This window comes from Mustela erminea, chromosome 18 (assembly GCF_009829155.1).
Source record: "Mustela erminea isolate mMusErm1 chromosome 18, mMusErm1.Pri, whole genome shotgun sequence".
Lineage (NCBI taxonomy): Eukaryota > Metazoa > Chordata > Mammalia > Carnivora > Mustelidae > Mustela > Mustela erminea.
The window spans coordinates 41,548,163-41,566,966 of record NC_045631.1 but is presented as its reverse complement, the minus strand read 5'-3'; the positions used below and the strand labels follow the sequence as shown (position 1 = coordinate 41,566,966).

The 18,804-nt window shown below is 54.6% G+C and overlaps 1 protein-coding gene across 1 annotated transcript; it reads left to right on the top strand.

Moving 5' to 3' along the window:
- Positions 1–9,818: 9,818 nt before the first annotated feature.
- Positions 9,819–18,804, top strand: HAP1 (huntingtin associated protein 1; the record flags this gene model as incomplete). The annotated part of the gene is given in 16 exon segments (XM_032319488.1): positions 9,819–10,202; positions 10,422–10,631; positions 10,633–10,717; positions 11,386–11,666; positions 11,668–11,844; positions 12,150–12,266; positions 12,396–12,558; positions 12,781–12,869; positions 12,935–13,005; positions 13,922–13,943; positions 14,206–14,376; positions 14,752–14,826; positions 15,413–15,772; positions 16,752–17,066; positions 18,172–18,351; positions 18,562–18,804. Coding segments are annotated over 16 exon segments (2,943 nt in total), but the record flags the coding sequence as incomplete, so codon positions are not given.

The following is an 18,804-nucleotide window of genomic DNA, read 5'->3' as shown; positions in this document are numbered from 1 at the left end:
AGGAGGAGTCTTCCAAGAAAGCGTTGTCCTCAAGTTTCGTAAGAGGCAATGACAAGGGATGGGAGGGGCCGGCCATGTTTGAGCTTCACAGTAGGTGCTGAGCTTCCCGGCAGCCTGGACAAAAAGGGAAAGTTAAGCTAGATGATGAAGTGAGTCGACACTTCCAGTTTCCCTGTAGGAGCTAACTGAGCCTCATAACCTTAAAAAAAAAAAAAAAAAATCAATGGATGTCTCTGAACCTCAGTTTCTTCCTCTGTAAAGTGGGGATAATGCTTGCTCTGCCTACTGCACATGAAGACAGAATGAGAGCACAGTGAATCCAGGCAGGAGGAAAGGGGAAAGGCAAAGGCTTCCCAGAGGCGTTTTGCCTTTCTGTTTTCCAGAAGGGATATCTACCCCCAGGGACACTGGCAGGAAGCTGTCCCATGACCCTACCTTGCTGCAAGGAAAGTTGGGAAATTTATTTATTTGACATAGACAGCAAGAGAGGGAGCAAGACAGCAAGCAGGGGGAGAGGGAGAGGGAGAAGCAGGCTTCCCGCTGAGCAGGGACCGCCCCTACACACACGAATGTGGGGCTCCATCCCAAGACCCTGGGATCATGACCTGAGCCACCCAGGCACCCAAACCAGGGTGCCGATGATAAGAAAGGAAGGAGGCATGGAAGACGGAGGGTTGATCTGTTGTGTCTGCTGCGATGTGGAACTAGTCTCCCTGGCTAGCCTCTTCCACTTAGGTAGGCTCATTCGAGGAAGGCAGCAGAATGGCCGGGTGCCTGGGTTTCAGTGAAGGAGCCGACCAGAAGCGGGAGTGCAGGCTTAGAGGGTGTGGGCAGACCTGACTGAGAGGCACGCCCAAGGAACAAGAAGCCCAGCCCTGGTGGTCTGGGCCAGTCTCCGTGTCTGCCACACACCACAGGGGCATGGTGACAACCTCGGTGTCACCAGAACCAATGGAGACTGACCCTCACCTATCACAATGGCAGGTGTCATGCTTCAGGCTGAAGACCAGGGAGGCAGCACCAAGTGCCCCCCAGAAATGGCAAAGAACTAGAATGAGGGGCAGAATCCAACCAAGTGGTGTTGGGCAGAAGACCTTCCTTTGCCCTACATCTTGCCAGCTGGGCTTAGAATCCAATTGACATGAGACAGATGAACAGAAGAAAATCAAATTTAATAGGTCTACCTATGGGGAATCCACACAGACATGAACTTCCAAAGATAATGAGGCAATGGGAAGCTGATGGGGAAGGCTCTGCGGATTCAAAGGGGAGGAAGCTCACCAGCAGGAGGCTGAAAGGAGAGCTTTGGAAAAACAAGGTTGCCCAATTATGCAGGTAAAGGGAAGTCTGTTAATAGCTCTCTTCCGGGCACAGGCTCTCCTTTTCAATGCAAATTTTGGTAGCTGAAAGGGAGGCCGAGTGCGTTCCCTGCATCTGCTGGGTTTTGATTCTTCCTGGAAATCATCTTTATGCCCCAGTGGCCCATCTTGGGACAGCCTGCCCTTGGCCCCTACAGTGGGATTTCAACATCAAGTTCTCAGGAGGCAACTGGCGGCTCAGTTGGTAGAGCACGTGAGGGCTGATCTCGGAGTTCCGAGTTTGAGCTCCATGGTGGGCATAGAGATTACTTAAAAAACCAAACCAAACAAAATCAAGTTATCAAAATAAATCCAAAATGAACTATCATTTGTGACCCTAAAAGTACTGTTCGAAATATAGTCTGTCAATTTTAAGACATTATTAAAAATGTTTTTAGGGGTGCCTGGGTGGCTTAGTAGGTTAAGCCTCTGCCTTCGGCTCGGGTCATGATCTCAGGGTCCTGGGATCAGGCTGTCTGCTCCACATGGAACCTACTTACCCCCTCTCCCTCTGTCTGGCTATCTGCCTACTTGTGATCTCTCTCTGTCAAATAAATAAATAAAATCTTTAAAAAAAAATGTTTTTAAAGATTACCAAGGTGATTCACTGGCTTAGTAGAGCAAATGACTCTTGATCTCAGGGTTCTAAGTTTGAGCACCGCATTGGGTGTAGAGATGACTTAAAAACAAAATCTTCAGAGATGCCTGGGTAGCTCAGTTGGTTAAGCATCTGACTCTTGATCTCAGCTTGGGCCTTGATCTCAGGGTTATGAGTTCAGGCCCCTGCACTGGCTCATGTGTGAAACCCGTGGTTTAGAAAGAAAGAAAGAAAATAAAGTCTTACTAAAAAATTAAAGAAGCGCCAAGGGCACCTGGGTGGCTCAGTGGGTTAAAGCCTCTGCCTTCAGCTCAGGTCATGATCCCAGGGTCCTGGGATCGAGCCCTACATCAGGCGCTCTTCCTCGGATATCCTACTTCCTCCTCTCTCTCTCTGCCTGCCTCTGCCTACTTGTGATCTCTGTTTGTCAAATAAATAAATAAAATCTTAAAAAAAAAATAAAAATAAAGGAGCGCCTATTGGCTCAGTGGGTTAAGCCTCTGCTTTTGGCTCAGGTCATGATCTCAGGGTCCTGGGTTCAAGGCCTGTGTCAGGCTCTCTGCTGAGCGAGGAGCCTGCTACCCTCTCTCCCTCTGCCTGCCTCTGCCTACTTGTGATCTCTCTCTCTGTCAAATAAATAAATAAAATCTTAAAAAAAAATTAATTTAAAAACATGAAAAATAAAGTCTTACACTAAAAAAACTTGAAAACATGTCTACACAGCCACATCTAAAAAGCATGTAAGTTGGCTAAAAAGAAAAACAAGATAAAATAACTAGGTAGGAAATATTTAGATGGAATCCTAAATCCTATACTAGATCCAAAGACATCTCTGCACATATAGAGAACATGGGTAACATATACAGAGAAATTGGGTAACACCCAAGACACATGGGAAAGATTTGAGAAATTCTGTTGTTGACACCCCCCGCACCCGTTCCCAATAATTACTAGTACCATGAAGCTGTGCAAAATGTGTCCAAATGCAGTCCTGGTCTCTGGAAGGAACGGGAACGCTCCTTGTGGTCTGGATACGTGGGGCGTTCTTTGTTCATTCCATCACCAAAGCTTCCTAAGGGTCTGCTTTTTGGCAGGCTTTGCTCATGGCCCTGGGGATAGAGATGCCCCACATTCTTGTCTTCCAGTGCGGAAACACACAAGTAGGCAATGGTGGCAGCAGAGAGCGCATGTGCGTGGGAGTCTCAGTGGGTTCAGCGAGCCCATGGAGGAAGTGGGGGACATTTGAGTCACCCTTCAAATAAGGAGGTGTTCGATGGAAATCATGGAAGGCATCTGGGATTTCCTGGCCGTGGGAGCAGCAAAGACGTGAGGACAGGAGACTGAGCACAGAGTCAGGAGAAATGACCATGGGTTGGAGGGGTGAGAGCCAGAAACAGGCTGGAAAATGAGGGAAAAGTGGTAAAAGGTCTCCCTGGAACCTGGCGCTGTGGGGTATCTGTGACAAGGGAACCCAGGACACTTCCTCTGCCGGGGATGGCTGGAATGCCCAGAGTCCTTACTCGCCGCTTGGTGTGCTAACCCCTGTTTCTCATCTATAAAACAGTAATATTTTTCTTCCTTCCAGTAAGGATGAAATGACATACATGAATAGCATATGGGGCCCGGTGAATTTGCGTTTCTCCCTGCTTTGCTGTCCCCCAACCCCATCATGAATTGTTCCCAGAAGGGCTCAGAGTCTGGACATGGACCCAAGGTTTAGAAGGAGCCGCTGACTCTGGGGACAGAAATCAGGGCATGAAGTGTTCCTTGGCCTTCTCCTTGAACCTGGTGGAGAAGAGAGAGGCCCCAGGGCTGGAGAAGCTCCTCCCAGGCTTGCCTGCCATTGCCAGCTCAGCAGGCTAGACACAGCTGGTGGCCCTGCCTTCCCTGACACAGGGTGCTGTGGTTCCCCTCCCCTGGCTTCCAGGTGCTTCCCACAGAGCCTCCCAGGCCCTGGGCTGTGACCTGCCACCTGCTGATTGCTCCTATCCCACTTAGGCCTCTAGCTCTGGTGCCTCCAGGAAGTGAGTGAGGGCTGAGCTGAGGGGCTCTAAGTGAGAAGCGGGGAGAGGACTATGCTCCAACATCCCCCACCCCCGAGGGTCTGCTGTCCTTGTGCCCTGGGAGGTTTCCTGGGGGGGGGGGGGCTCCCCTGTGTTGGGGAGTGTGGAGCACTGTCCAGGGTCTAGAGCCCTAGAGTCTCGCCCTGACTGGGCAAGCCTCTCTGGAGTCTTTTGGGGGCCACTCCCCACCCGCCCCACCCACAACCAGACTCACCCAGAGAATCCATCGTGTGTTCATTCAACAGATACTAAGTGCTTACTCCAATTAAAGCCCTAAGGATACAGAAGTAAGCAAACAGACCTGCTCTCCTGGTTAAATAACCATCTTATAAGTGACAAGACTCTTAACACTATGAACAATGAGAGGCGGGAAGATGCCAGGAGGAAACAGGGAGGGCTTCCCGGAGGAGGAGGCCAGCTCAGCAGGAGAGCCAGAGAAGAGCAGAAGTGAGCCTGCAGGCCATGTAGGTAATGGATGTTCCTGGATGTTCCTCCAGGTGGAGAGCCTAGCCATCCCTGCTTGGGGGGGGGGGGACTGTCACCCCAGGTATTTTCCCTCTGCCTTCTCTCCTTCCCTTGTCCTGACCAGCAGGGGGCCTATATACCCAGAAGACACCAGGCCGAGGGGCTCAGGTCCCCAGCATCCTCACTTCCTCAGCCCATGTCTGGGGGGAGAAGCTCTGAGTGTGCAGTGCCCAGGAGTCTGACCAGGGTCTGCGGAGGAGGAATCAAGGACCGGGGGCCTGAGGCTGTGGAGGGGCCTGGGCAGTGGTGGGGAAGAGGTGCTGCAGAGGGAGGAGGGGTTCCGGGAGGGAGCCCTACAAGAGAGGGGCAGGAGGGGGGCTGGTGAGGCAGCTCCCCTGTCCTGCCCAAGGCACTCCCACTTAGTCTGAGGCAGAAAGTGGCCCTGGTGTCCGGCCCCGCCCTGATCCCTGGCATTGACCTGACCCTCAGGGGCTCTTGCCATGGGGTAGCCTGTCCTAGGTTCATTTTCCAGGATCAGGCCAGGCGAGGTGGCCTGAGCCGGGGGTGCCCTGAGGCTGGGGTCAAAGTGATTGTGCTTGGCCTCAAGTTCATGGCTGTGGTGGGTCACAAGCCTCTTCCTGTCCTGTTTCTGGTTCAGCAGGGATCAGAGGGTGCATACTGGGAGGGAAGGAGGAGGTCTAGGGTTTCTGTTCTGCCGCTTGGGACCGAGAACGAGGCAGAAGGACACCACTGGAGAGGGACACTGCGGAGTCTCCTGGGCAGCTGTGGGCTTATCAGTCAGTCCAAAATGTTCATTTGTGGAGTGACCAGGGGTCTAAGCGTTGGCTTCTCCATTGGTCAAATGAAGTCGCCATCCGTACTCTGCCTCTTCTGTGGGATTACTGATCCCATGGGTGAGGGCTGGCTGGAAGAAGGTAGGGGTATGTGGGCTGACAGTGCCCCCTGGTGGCTGTGTCTAGAGTTGCTTTGCCCGGTGCCGGGACCTAGAGGGTCCCCTTCAACCCTGTCTTCTCCGCTCCACTTTCTCCTTCATCACCCTAAACTTCTCAGGGTCCTCCGCACTGCTTTCTCATGAGCAGGAATAACTCAATTCAGCAAACATCCATTCAGCAGGGGTGGAATGGGCCCCTATTGTATGTCCTGTTCTGGGGAGATTTGTAGGGACAGGTGATAAAAAATATTAAATGTTAAGAAATTAGATACTGGCGTTGGTTGCACAACTCTGTGAATATACCGAAAACCACAGGTTGGACACTTTAATTTTTATTTTATTTTGAAGATTTATTTATTTATTTCAGAGCCGGGGGAAGAGGGCAGAGGGAGAGAGAGAATCCCAAGCAGACTCCTTGCCGAGTACAGAGCCTGACCTGGGGCTGGATCTCAGGACCCTGAGATCATCACACAAACTGAAACCAAGAGGATGTTCCACCAACTGAGCCACCCAGGAGCCCTTGTGATTTTATTTTATTTATTTTACTTTTTATTATTTTTTTAAAAAGATTTTATTTATTTATTTGACAGAGAGATATCGATCACAAGTAGACAGAGAGGCAGGCAGATATAGAGTGGGAAGCAGGCTCCCCGCTGAGCAGAGAGCCTGATGCGGGGCTTGATCCCAGGACCCTGATATCATGACCCGAGCAGAAGGCAGAGGCTTAACCCACTGAGCCCCCCTGGCGCTCCCTGTGATTTTATTTTTAAGTAATCTCTACACCCAATGTGGGGCTCAAGCTTACAACTCCACGATCAAGAGTCCTATGCTCCACTGGCTGGGCCAGCCAGGCGCCCCAGCGCTCCTGGGTGGTTCAGTAGGTTAAGTGTCTGACTCTTGGTTTGGGCTCAGGTCATGATCTCTATTGGGAGATGGAGCCCCGAGTTAAGCTCCCTGCTTGGTGGGGAGTCTGGTTCCCCTCTCCCTCTGCCCTTCTCTCACCTTGTGCACTTCTCTCTCTGAAATAAATAGTCTTTTAAAAAAGCTGTTTTGTTTCCTGGCGATTCACAGACCTGTACCCCTGGGGCTAGTAATACATTATATGTTAATAAAAAATAAAAAACTTAAATTAAAAAAAAAGAAATAAAAATAAATTTTTAGGGGCCCCTGGGTGGCTCAGTGGGTTAAAGCCTCTGCCTTTGGCTTGGGTCGTGTTCCCAGGGTCCTGGGATCGAGCCCCATATTGGGGCTGCTCCCCCCCCCACACCCACCGTGCCAGCCTCTCTGACTACTTGTGATCACTCTGTCAAATGAATAAATAAAATCTTTAAAAAAATAAGTTTTTAAAAAACCTGTTTTGTTTCAAGAACAAGAGCGATAAGGTCGTTATGGTCTAAATGTCTGTGTGCCCTTGCAATTCATGTTGAAATGCTAACCTCCAGTGTGATGGTGTTAGGAGGCGGGGCCTTGGGGAAGTGACTAGATCCTGAGGTGGGAACCCCCATGAGTGGAAACTGATGGCCCTTGTAGAAGAGCCCCCAGGAGCTCCCTCAGCCCTTCCGCCATGTGACAACCACCAGCAGAAGACAAGACAGCAGTCCACGGACCGGGAGTGGGAGGTCTCACCAGGCACCACATCTGTGGGCACCTTGGTCTTCCATCGTCCAGAGCTCCGAGAAACAGTTTATAAACCACTCAGTCTATGGTATCTTGTTAAAACCGTCCAAGCCAACCAAGACACTGCCTACTGTCTCTACTCACAGCCACAGCCGTGTCTCTCTCTCATTAAACTTAAGATGACATCTCTCTGATGACAAGCCGTCCACTCCCTCAGGCGAGGTCTGGTCCATGGGGCCTGCTGCTCCTTTTCTTTCTTTTCTTTTTTAAAAGATTTTATTTATTTATTTGACAGACAGAGATCACAAGTAGGCAGAGAGGCAGGCAGAGAGAGAGGGGGAAGCAGGCTCCCTGCTGAGCAGAGATCAGGACCTGAGTCAAAGGCAGAGGCTTTAACCCACTGAGCCACCCAGGTGCACCGATTCTAAGGCTTTAAAAGAATTAGTTAAAAAAAAAAAAAAAGAATTAGTTCCACAACCATCTCTTTCTGGCCGGCAGATTCATATATATATATATATATATATATATATATATATATATATGTATTTTTTTTTAAGATTTTATTTATTTATTGGACAGAGATCACAAGTAGGCAGAGAGGCAGGCAGAGAGAGAGGAGGAAGCAGGCTCCCCGCTGAGCACAGAGCCCAATGCGGGGCTTGATTCCAGGACCCTGGGATCATGACCCGAGCCGAAGGCAGAGGCTTTAATCCACTGAGCCACCCAGGCACCCCCACAATATATATATATTTAAAAGGTTTTTATTAATTTGACAGAGAGATACAGCAAGAGAGGGAACACAAGGAGGGGAAGTGAGAAAGGGAGAAGCAGGCTTCCTGCTGAGCAGAGACCCCCCAACGTGGGACTCCATCCTGGGACTCTGGGATCATGACCCAACCCAAAGGCAGATGCCTAACAACTGAGCTACGGAGGCGCCCCCGGAGGCAATATTTTAGAAATAACATAACTAATGAAGATTGCCCTTCTGGTAAACAGGCAGAGAATTCCCTGGGGGGCTGCTGGGAGTGCAGAGAATCTGGTGCGGGGGAGGTGAACAGGCACCAGGGTTCACTCAGCAATCAGGAACAAACAACACTGGCTCCTGAGGAGAGAGGCTGCCATTTCAGGGGGACAGGTATGAGCTGGCTGGGAAGGCTGGGAGTGTGGCCTGAGATGCAAACTAGGAAGCCATTAATGATTTCTCCCCCTCTCATCCAGACCACCCTGTCAGATGGGTACTTTCCATTTTTCTCATAGTTCCTTGTTTAAAAAAAAAATTCACCATGTTCTGTAATTGTCTTGTTTTCTCAGTTATTTGTTTCCCTTTCTAGATCCTGAACTCCAGGAGAACAGGGACCTAGTTTCTCTTACTCTTTGCTGAGAGTCTAGTCTGAGAGTATAGTACAGTGCCTGATGTTTTAGGGACTCAATAAATATTTGTCAAGTGAATGAATGGACCCAGATGGAAGAAAACATTTTTTTTAAATTTAAGATTTTATTTATTTGACAGAGCTCACAAGTAGGCAGAGAGGCAGGCAGAGAGAGGTGGGGGGGAATCAGGCTCCCTGCCAAGCAAAGAGCTGGATATGGGGCTTGATCTCAAGACCCGGAGATCGTGACCTGAGCCAAAGGCAGAGGCCCAACCCCCTGAGTCACCCAGGCACCCTGGAAGGAAACATTCTTATCACAATGCTTCTGCATGGGAAAGCTGGTGGACAGGGCATTCTGATCCTCGTTCCTGGGTTGTGTCTCTTGTTCCATGCTGTGTCACAGAACGCCCGACTCCCAAGGCACATTGTCAGCTCTAGAAGTCTCTGTCCCTGCTGCAGTCCTTGGGCAGCAGCCTTGGTTCTGGGTTCAGGCTTAGCTTGGTGGCTGTGGGGAAGGGGTTCCTGGAATTCCTTCAAGATGGACTCATGTGGAGGGGGTTGGGGGGTTATCACAAAAATCTAGAAGGGAAAATGAAGCCTGAACAGTAGAGGGACTGAAGAGGCGACTGCACAAATATTGAGAAATATTTAGGCGGTAAATCAAGCGGGACAAGTGATTGGTTATCGAAGGGAAGAAAATTGGGGCACGAAGAATAATTCTAAGGCTTTTTTATTAAAAAAAAAGATTTTATTTATTTATTTATTTGACAGACAGAGATCACAAGTAGGCAGAGAGGCAGAGAGAGGGAAGCAGGCTCCCTGATGAGCAGAGCCTGATATGGGGCTCAATCCCAGGATGCTGAGATCATGACCTGAGCCAAAGGCAGAGGCTTTAACCCACTGAGCCACCCAGATGCACCGATTCTAAGGCTTTAAAAGAATTAGTTCCACAACCATCTCTTTCTGGCTGGCAGATTCTTCCAATCTAAAGGGACAGAAATGGCCACCAGACTCCTCTGCCGCCCCATCCAACTCATTCAGGATTTCGGGTGACTCGTAGGTACCCCCTCCTGGGGCACACTCTGAGGGACTCGCTTCCTGTGCTGTAGGGGAGCAGGTCTGGTCTGGGAGACAGACACACTCTGAGCACTGCCTGCCACCAGGTAAGGGATGCTCTTGGGGGCACGCTGGACGAGGTCCGAGGAGTCTTCACTTGGGGAGCCTCTAAGTGCAGTCTCCAGGAAGAACAGGAGTCTGCCAGGGTGGAAGGTGGTGGGCAAAGCGAATGAGGGCTGGAGGTAAAGCACCAGCAAAGGTAATAAGAAGTAAGGTATAAGAAAGAGGGCTGTCCAGCGGCTGGAGCACTGGGCTGTGAGCGCGGGGACCACAGTGTGACGCGCCACACTGGGCAGCGCCTGGAAACCATACTGGAGTTTGGATTCACCTCCCGCCTACGGAGGTGAAAATACAATACAATACTGCCCTAACTCCCAGGTCATATCCGGGGTGGGCAGCCGGCAACCACAGCGGGAGTGGAGGGAGGGGGTGTCCCCATCTAGGGACGTTGAAATCGCCATATCCGAATTCCAGGGAAGCTGCGACTTGGGGCAGAACCATTCTCTGGAGGTGGAGAGGGAGAGGAGAAGCCCTGCACTCGTAACCAGAGCCCATGGAACCGGCTGGGATGGCCGCTCGAATCTTCTCCTTATTCTGATTTTTGCGCGCTGCCTCGCCACCAAGAGCTTCCCTTGTGCGCGACCCCCAGTCCCGGACCCACAGGTTGCTCCCGCCCGCTCCCGCACGTTGTACCGCTCGGCGGGCGCCCACTCCGGGCGCTGGTTATCCAGGCCCGGCTGCTGCAGCCGGTTGAGAACTCAAGTTGCGTCCTAAGGGGTCGGGGCCCCGGTACGCAAGACACGGTTCAGACTGGGGGATCTGGCGGGAATCACCCTCGCACCCCCGCCGTTAGCGCATCTCACTCCAGAGCCCTCTGCGCAGGCACCCGCGGCCGGACAGGGAGCAGGATCTGGATCCCCATCCGTCTCGGGACGCCCTGCCCCAGCTCGCCTGACCTCCAAGGCTGGATCGGGGGCAGAAACCCCACACGCGTCCGCATTCTCAGCCGCCCGGGGGAATGCCCAGTTCGTGCCCAGCAACTCGGACGCACCACGGACCCGCTTCATATTCCAGGGACCCTTTGGTCCCCGGGGCCACTGGCCTGGGGTCTGGAAAGGCGCCGGGCATCTGGAAGCGCCTCATCGGGCGCTCCGCCTTTATTCGGGATCTGGAGGAAGGTAAACCCGGTCCTCGGAACCCCAGAGCGAGTGGGACGCAGGCATTTCCGTGGAGAGTGGGGCCGCGTCCGTTCCAGGCGCCCCGGCCCTCCTGGCATTCAGTCTTATCGCTCTATCCATTTGTGACGTCACAGTCTGCGGAGCCTGTCCGATGGCCTCTTCTCTATCTCCTCCTCCCTTCTGTCGTCTGCAGATCGTTGACGGGGGGTCAGGTCTAGGGGCTCTGCACGCCCGTTGCTCTGCAGATCTGCGCACTCTCAGGGCACCCCCGCCCCCATCGCAGTGCCAGGAGAAGGGCAGGTGCTAGGGAAGACGCTGCCTCGTGCCCGCTGGGGAGGTGGGTGGGCGGAGTGGGAGGTTTTGTCAACCTTCTGGCTGCTGGGGGTCAAAGCCGTGCTTTCCCAAGCCTAAGGATGGGCGGGGCCTCAGGTTTCTTCCCCTCATAGCCTCTCCTGGGTGATCCCTGGATTGGGTCTAAAGGCTTAGGGCCCCCCTACTGCAGTGCTGGAAAAGTTTCTTTCTTCTTTTCATACGCAACAGGTGCAGGGCGGGTGCGTCTGTTTTCTGACGCAGGAGGCTCCAAGTGAGTCGGCCAAGGCTGCCCTCTGGGTAAGGAGGAATGAGCCAGTCTGTGGCTGTACTTCCACTAGCCGCCTGCATTCTCCTAGGTGCCAGGGACCCAGGCGGCGGAGAAGCAGTTCTCCCTGAGCTTGGAGGACTGGGATCCTTCACCTTGCCCAGGCCCCTCCAGAACGAGAGTCCAGCTGGTCCTGGGAAGGGAGTGCTGAGTACTGGGGGGGGTGGGGTGGGGTGGTGTGGAGAGGATATTGGAGGCAGGAAGGGAGCTCAGTCTTCCCCTCCCTTGTTGCTGAGTCTTGTTTTTGAGGGAGCATTTGGGGATCGGACAGGAAATGGTGGGATGTGGGGTGGGATATGCCCCCCCTTTTCCTGACACAGCCACAGGCCCTGCTTTTGCATCCCTGTATCCTGACCGGCCCCCGAGTCAAGATCACCCAAGAAGCTGTCAGGTTGATGATGTTGAATCTGCTAGAGGACGTGGGTGTTGCCTTCCCGCTGGGGCCAGCCTGAGTCTTAGCCAGGCCTCCCCTTTAAATCTGCCCGGAGGGGTAGGAGGCCTGTCTGTTCCCTACTTCACTGTTTTTCTGGGGGCCAAGCTGGGGGGTCCCTCTTATGAGGTCCAGGCTGGACTTGCTCTTAGAGCCATCTTTCCCATAAGGGGACATGGAGTCAGGCCCCACAGTGGGTTGACGGCAGGTTCTTTCCTAGTACCCTGGAAAACTAGGGTGTGGAAAGGTTTCCCTTAGTGGCCTGGCTTCCCTTTGACCCCTGTGTACTCCCTAGCTTCTCCCACCTGTCTGGGAGATGCCAGAAAACAAGAAAGTATTCCCCATGGTTGTGGGTCTCTCTGTAGAGAGATCAGGACCTAAATACGGCGGCTCGCGTTGGCCAGTCCCTGGCGAAACAGAACTCTCCTCCATCAGAGGAGAACAGCAAGCTGGAAGCCATGCTGGGCTCAGCCAGGGAGGAGGTAGCTGGGCAGGGAGGAGGGGCACGGGGGGTGGTGATACCATCTCAGACCTTCCCACGTCCCCGCCGTGCCAGGACCTGTGCCTGCCTCTGCCTGCTTTCCAACACAGATCCTTTCCCCCACTGGCAGATTTTACATCTCAGATGCCAGCTGTGCTTGCGAGATGATTTCCTCTAGCTCTACTCCGACTCTGATGAGGAGGAAGAGGAAGAAGAGGAGGAGGAGGAAGAGGAGGAAGAGGCAGAGCAGCAGCACCATCATCCCTATGGAGCCCGTGGGCTGTGAGTGTCCTGCCTTTTCTCTGGGACAGTCTCTGCTCTCTGCCTCAGTTTCCCTATCTGCAAACAGAGACATACATGGTGCACCTGCCAGCAGGGTTGCTGGGGCTAAATGAGACCACCCCGCTGAGCCTGGTGGTGGTGGGGCAGACCCTGGGGGAGCTGGGCCCTGGGTCCCCCAGCCCTGGGCCCTGACTCCCCTGGCTCCTGGGCCCGCTAGGACTTCTGTGTGGGAGTTGAGTCGCTACACTACTGCCCCCAGCTGGAAACCCTGCAGGAGCATCTGAGGCAGCTGGAGGAGGAGAACCAGCCCCTGAGTGAGGAGGTGAGGCTGTGGCAAGAGGGCGCACCCTCTGGGGGGGCTGTTGACCCCCCTCTCTTTCCCTCCAGACCTCTCAACTCGATGCCCTTGAGGAAGAGGAGCAAGTGCTCATCCTGGATTGTGCGCAGCAGTTTTGTACGTGAGGTTGTAACTTGGGGGTGGAGGGCTGTCCCAAGGAGCCAAAGGAAGAACTCAGGAATCATAGACTGGAGACTTGAGCTCGAGTCCCAGCTCTCCGGCATTTCGTAGCTGTGGGAGCTTGGTCAAGTTCCTGACGTCTCTGAAACTTTAGAAAGTGGAGGAATTACCTCAGCCCCGCAGACCTCTCCAGAGGCAAAGCTGAGGATGTGCTTTGCGCACACTGTAAAGAGCTGTGCAGAAGCCACGGGACCCCTCTAAGCCTGTTTCCTTTTGTCATTCGGGACACGGGAAGGAGGGGCCTGGATGCAAGGAAGAGAAGGAGCCCTGAGCTGCCAGACACCAGGCGGGGCACCGGATCTGGGCCAGGGGCCAGTGCGGGTACCTGTGTTTATGAAGATGAGGCAGGCACAGCATTTTTCCCCGAGAAGCTCAAGTCAAGATGTGAGATGCACGTGCAAGATGGCAGGGGCTGAGCTCCCGTGGCCCCCCCTTCCCGCAGGCCTGACCTTCCTTCCCTCTGGGTCCCCCAGCTACCCCAGTGGCCAGGCCCATAGGAGCTGGTCCCCAAGTTCGATTGCTTCCGCCTCCTAAGGAAGGCTCAAGTCTCTTTCGTCGTCCTCAGCCCCTGTCTCTAGCCCAGGCCCAGTCTTAACTGGCTTCCCCTCCTGTACTGCTGTCTTTCCAGGTCCTTCTGCACACAGTCCAAATGAGTTTTCTAAAACCAAATCTGACCATGTCATCCTCTGCCTAAAACCCCAAGCTTCCCATTGGCCAAAGAGTAACCTGGGCCTCCTACCCCAGCCCCTGGGATCTGGCAGAGCCCTCCCTCCCAGGGTCTCGTGATGGGCTCTGAGCCCCTCCACACCCTCTCTGGGCCTTGTCTGCCCTTTTTGGCCTGGCCACTCACCCTGCAGAGGTCTTAGCTGCACAGACTGTGTAAGGCGAGCCCGGGTGCCACTGTTGTGACCCCCAGCGTGCCCTTTACACACATTCCTCCCTAGCCCAGAGTGGGCCCTGGTGGCATTTCCTTGCTCTTCAGCGTCCCCACTAGACCTGAGCTCTGCATGCGCTGGGACCAGGGCTCTCGGGCTCCTCAGCCAGGGCCTTGCTCCATGTCAGTCAACAGACATTTATTGGGATGAAGACCCAGTGAGAAATGCGGAGTCCTGCGAGCCCCGAGTCCCCTGCCTGAGCTGAGGGGTGGGGTGGACAAGGGCCTCCGGAGGGCCAGACTGGTTCCGAGGTCAGCGCGCGGATGGCCGACCTGTCGGAGGTGCTGGCGCTCAGGACGGAGACCCAAGACCAGCGGCGGAGGGAGGTCACCCAGCTGCGAACCCAGGTCCTGATGCTGCCGTGCTGCTGCCAGACGGTGGGTCTGGTTGTGTGCGGGGCTCCCTCCTCCCTGCCTGGCCCCATAGAAGCCCAGCCCCCTCCTCCCTGCCCTGGGCTCACAGAGCAGCCAGGCCCCAGGCCCCTCTGTGCGCAGAGTCAGAACTGGAGGATACCGGAGAGTGTCTCGTTCTGCCCCCTGGTTGTCCCCGGGAAGGGACCCAAGCCCAGGGAAGGTCACGGGGTGTTCTAGAATGCCTGGCTCTGCTGCTCTATGGGGCCCCATTTCATGTGACCTCTTGCTTCAGAAAGGGCTGCCAAACACTCGGCAGTGTGCCTGGGAAGACTTGCCGGAGCAGGCCTCGGGTAGGGCTGGTGTGTCTTGGGTGGGGCTGACCAGTCTTGGTCCTTCCAGTATGGAGCCCAGATGGAGAAGTTGCAGCGGCAGTTGGCTTTGGAGAAGGAAATCCAGATGAGGCTCCAGGATGAGGTGAAGCTCCCCCTGGGTCCTGCCTGGGCTGTTGAGAGTCCCTGGCCCAGAGCCGGGAATTCAAGCCCTTGACCAGCTGGCTCGCTGTCCTGGGAAGACGAGCTCCTTGAGCAGACTCTGGGTCTGTCCCTTTGTACACTCTTGGTGTCTGGTGTGGGGCCCTGGCTGTTCAGCTCTTTCTGAAGCAAGAGGTCACACGGAATGGAGCCTGAGTGGAGCAGAGTCCAAGGACCAGCTCAGGGACAACCATCATGTCATTGTGTGGGTCCAGAGCCTGGGCCTGTGTGTGTCTGCAGCAGAACCTGCAGGTGGCTTTCCAGCCGCAGGACCTTCAGGGGAGGTACCCAGAGTGTGGGGGCATGCTGACTGAGGCCCATGAGGAGGTAAGGACCCTCGGGCGGTGAGCCCCCGTGTCCACTGGTCCTATCACCTGCTACACATACACTGTAGCCCTGGTGAGGACCCTCCCCTCCGCCTTCTGCCCTCTGTGTGCTCTCCCCTGCTGGCTGATTTCCATCCCTCATCCCTTTCTGGCCCTGGAAGTGGGGGCTGGGGTTCTGTGGGGATCCCCTGCTCTCCCCTGCAGGAGGCCCGTCCTGGTTTCCAGGAGACCCTGGACGAGGAGCTCAGAATATCTATAAGGAAGATAATCTCAGATTCTGTGTTTTTTATGGAAAGGTGCTCTGCTGGGGCCCCCCTCCCCGGTCCCTGCCTGATCCACACTCACCTTCCCAGAGTGTGGAGAGGGTTTGCTTTTGCTTTCTTTCACTCTTGGCTCCCCACCTTAGCTGCCTGGCCCCTCTACCCCCCTTTTCTCTGTCCATGTGTGTGGGCCTGTCATTTCTCCAGGGATTTTTCCACACTGGGGCCCCAGGGACTTTGCAGGTTCAGCTCATGTTGTCTTGGGACAGTGATGGCCCTTTTCTCTGTTGAAGGAGTCACGGGATAATTGCAGAAGAGACGTCACACCTGGGGTAAGCTGGCCAGGTGCCCCCCCTCACTGGCCTCACTTTTAGCAGCCACACAGCCACCTGTGACCCTGCCATCCTGGAGAAGGCCCGGCTCCCGGGGCTGGCTGGGCTGAGGTGTTCTGGGAAGGGGATGCCCCCTCTTCCTCCCCATAGTTGGCCAACTGACTTAGGGTGTTTCACGTGGGGACTGAAGGCTTCCCTTCACCTCACCAGGGACTGAGGGGAGAATGAACACTGGTGTAGGGCTGGGGACGTCTGAGACTTGAGTCCCCACCTTATTCCTTTATTGACTGTGTGTCCCTGGGCAAATGGCTTGACCTGTCTGAGCCTTATTAAAATGGATTTGTTGGGGGTGCCTGGATGGCTCAGTGGGTTAAGGCCTCTGCCTTCAGCTCAGGTCATGATCCCAGGTCCTGGGATTGAGCCCTGCATCGGGCTCTCAGCTCAATAGGGAGCCTGCTTCCCCTTCTCTCTCTACCTGCCTCTCTGCCTACTTGTAATCTCTGTCTGTCAAATAAATAAATAAAATCTTAAAAAAAAAAAAAAAGGGATTTGTTCCTATGGCAGTTAGCTGTGGGCTGGGCCACGAAGGTTAAATCAGGGAGAGGAATATTATCCTTGCTCCTCTGGGGTGTGCACAGGGTAAGGGGTACCAGGGACCTGTGGGGCTTGTGCACGGTGGGTGACCTTTCTTCTTCCTTCTTACCTGGAAGCCTGGGTGCTGGTTCCCAGCCCCTCCACCCCGCGACAGAAGTGGGGAGGAGCCGTCCGGTCTTGGGGGTAGACTGGGACAGAGAGCAGGGAGCTCCTCAGCCCTGGTGGCCAGGGATGTCCCGCAGGAGCAGATGATGGAGGATCGGGGGCTCTGGCTGGGGTGGGCTTTCAGGGGCACGGAAAGACGTTCCTGTCTCCCTGGCCAGGTTCAAGCTGTGCGGCAGTGAGGCGTGAGAGCAGGAACGGGGGTTTGAGTCTGAGAAGAGGTTAATGACAGCTGAGGATTCTGTGCCTTCAGAGGAGCTGGGGGCCACAGAAGAGGGGGTGCCTGCTGTGGACGGGTTGACAGAAGAGGCGGAGCTGGTGTTGGAGGAGGCTGAAGCCTGGGAGGAGGTGGAGCCGGAGCTGGATAACAGCGTGGTGACCTTGACGTTGGAGGCCAGTGGCTTGGGCCCCTCTCACCTAAGCATGAAGCATGTCCTCCAGCAGGTGGCTGACTGGTGGGACTCGGGGTACAGGTGGCAACTTCGACAGAAGTTCCAGAAAGGTGAGAAGGTGAGTGTGCTCCCACAGGGGTCACTTTCCCCCCCAACCCTCAAGCCCCCCCAACCCTGCCAGTGGGAAAAGCTCATGGAGTGCTCACTGACTCCAACCTGGCCCCACCCAGTGTGCTTATTTGCATTGACTTTGCATATCATTTACATAGGCAACAGGGGACTGTGGTCCCAGGGCTTATTTATGTGGAATTTGCCTAAGATTCCAGAGCTCTACCTGCTTTCCTCCTGGGGGGCTGTGCTGGGGGTCAGTACCAGGACTGCTGCCCTCCATGACACCTCAGCTTCCTGTCTCTGCTGCCCGCATCCCCAAGGCTCCCCAACCCTAAGGCAGTGGCAACAGCAGTCCAAAACAGTGTGGGGGGCGCTATCGCAGAGCAGCAGCCTGGGTGCTGACCCTGGACTTCCAGAGAGTGGAGGAAGACAGGGCCAACCACTCTCCCAGGGACAAAGAGGGGAGTGTTTTGGGGCCACCCAGGCCCTTGGGACAAATGCCTCTGCCAGCAAGGGTGGTCGGACCGGTCCCCTGGTTGAGTCTGAAGATGGGCTAGGGTCTCCTCTCCCCAGCTAGAAACTCCACAAGTTTTGGAGAGCTGCACCTGCTAAGTGTCAGCTACCTTCATGAAGGTCACAGAGATGCATTGTTTCCTTTAATTGTCACGCCCATAGGTAGAGGTGCCCTCCCCCTTTGTTAGGTGAGAACAGAGCTAGAGTAACTTGGTGGCCACACAGCTGGAGAGGATCTGAGCCTGTTCTCATCAGCGCTGTGCTGAAATGATTCTCCTAGCCTGTCTCTCCCCTCTGACCCTGTCCCAGTGCTTGCCTAGCCTGCTCAGTCAGCTGTGAAATTTAGAGCCTGTTGCTAGCCTCACCATTGTAAGTGGCCTGCCCCAATTCTGATGGCCTTTTGGTCACTGCTGGGCAGCTTCATCAGGGTCGCCATGGACAGTTGTGCAGTTTGTATATCGAACAGTGACCTCTATGGCCGGCCAGTGGGCAGCTGCACAGTGGTCATCGTGACTGTCTTTCTGATATAGTTGACAAGGCCTCAGCCCCTGCCCACCATCCAGGCCCCCCAGTTAACCTCCACTCCCCTTCTCTTTCAGGCTTTGCTGTGTCCCAGCAGCCTGCAGAGGCTTCACAGACAGCCTGAGGCCCATCCTTCAGCTAGCTGCCTGGCCAAGTCCCACCTGCTGCAGAAACCTCCTTCCCGGGGCTCCTGGGTGGCTCAGTGGGTTAAGCCTCTGCCTTCAGCTCAGGTCATGATCTCAGGGTCCTCGGATCGAGTCCCACATCGGGCTCTCTGCTCTGCAGGGAGCCTGCTTCCTCCTCTCTCTCTCTCTGCCTCTCTGCCCACTTGTGATCTCTCTTTGTCAAATAAATAAAATCTTAAAAAAAAAAAAAGGAATGTGGGAAATAAAAAATTTCCTATACTTCTTCTTTAAAAAAAAAGAAACCTCCTTCCCACCCTCCCAAATGGGACCCTCCTGTGTCAGCGGCGCACCTTCTGTCCTGACGAACCTGGGACGAACCTGGGCTGGGCCTTGAGGACCCAAGCCTGCAAGCTTTCTCGAGATAAGGGGCCCGAGCCCTCGCTGTGCAGCTGGGCCTGGGATCACGTGCTAGTCAAGGGGGCGGTGGAAGCCCAGGGGGAGGCCGGCCAGTTGCCAGACCTGGCTCTGAGCTGTGTCGGGGCGGGGCGGGGTGGGGCTCGGGCCTGGTGCAGGAAGGTGTTCTGA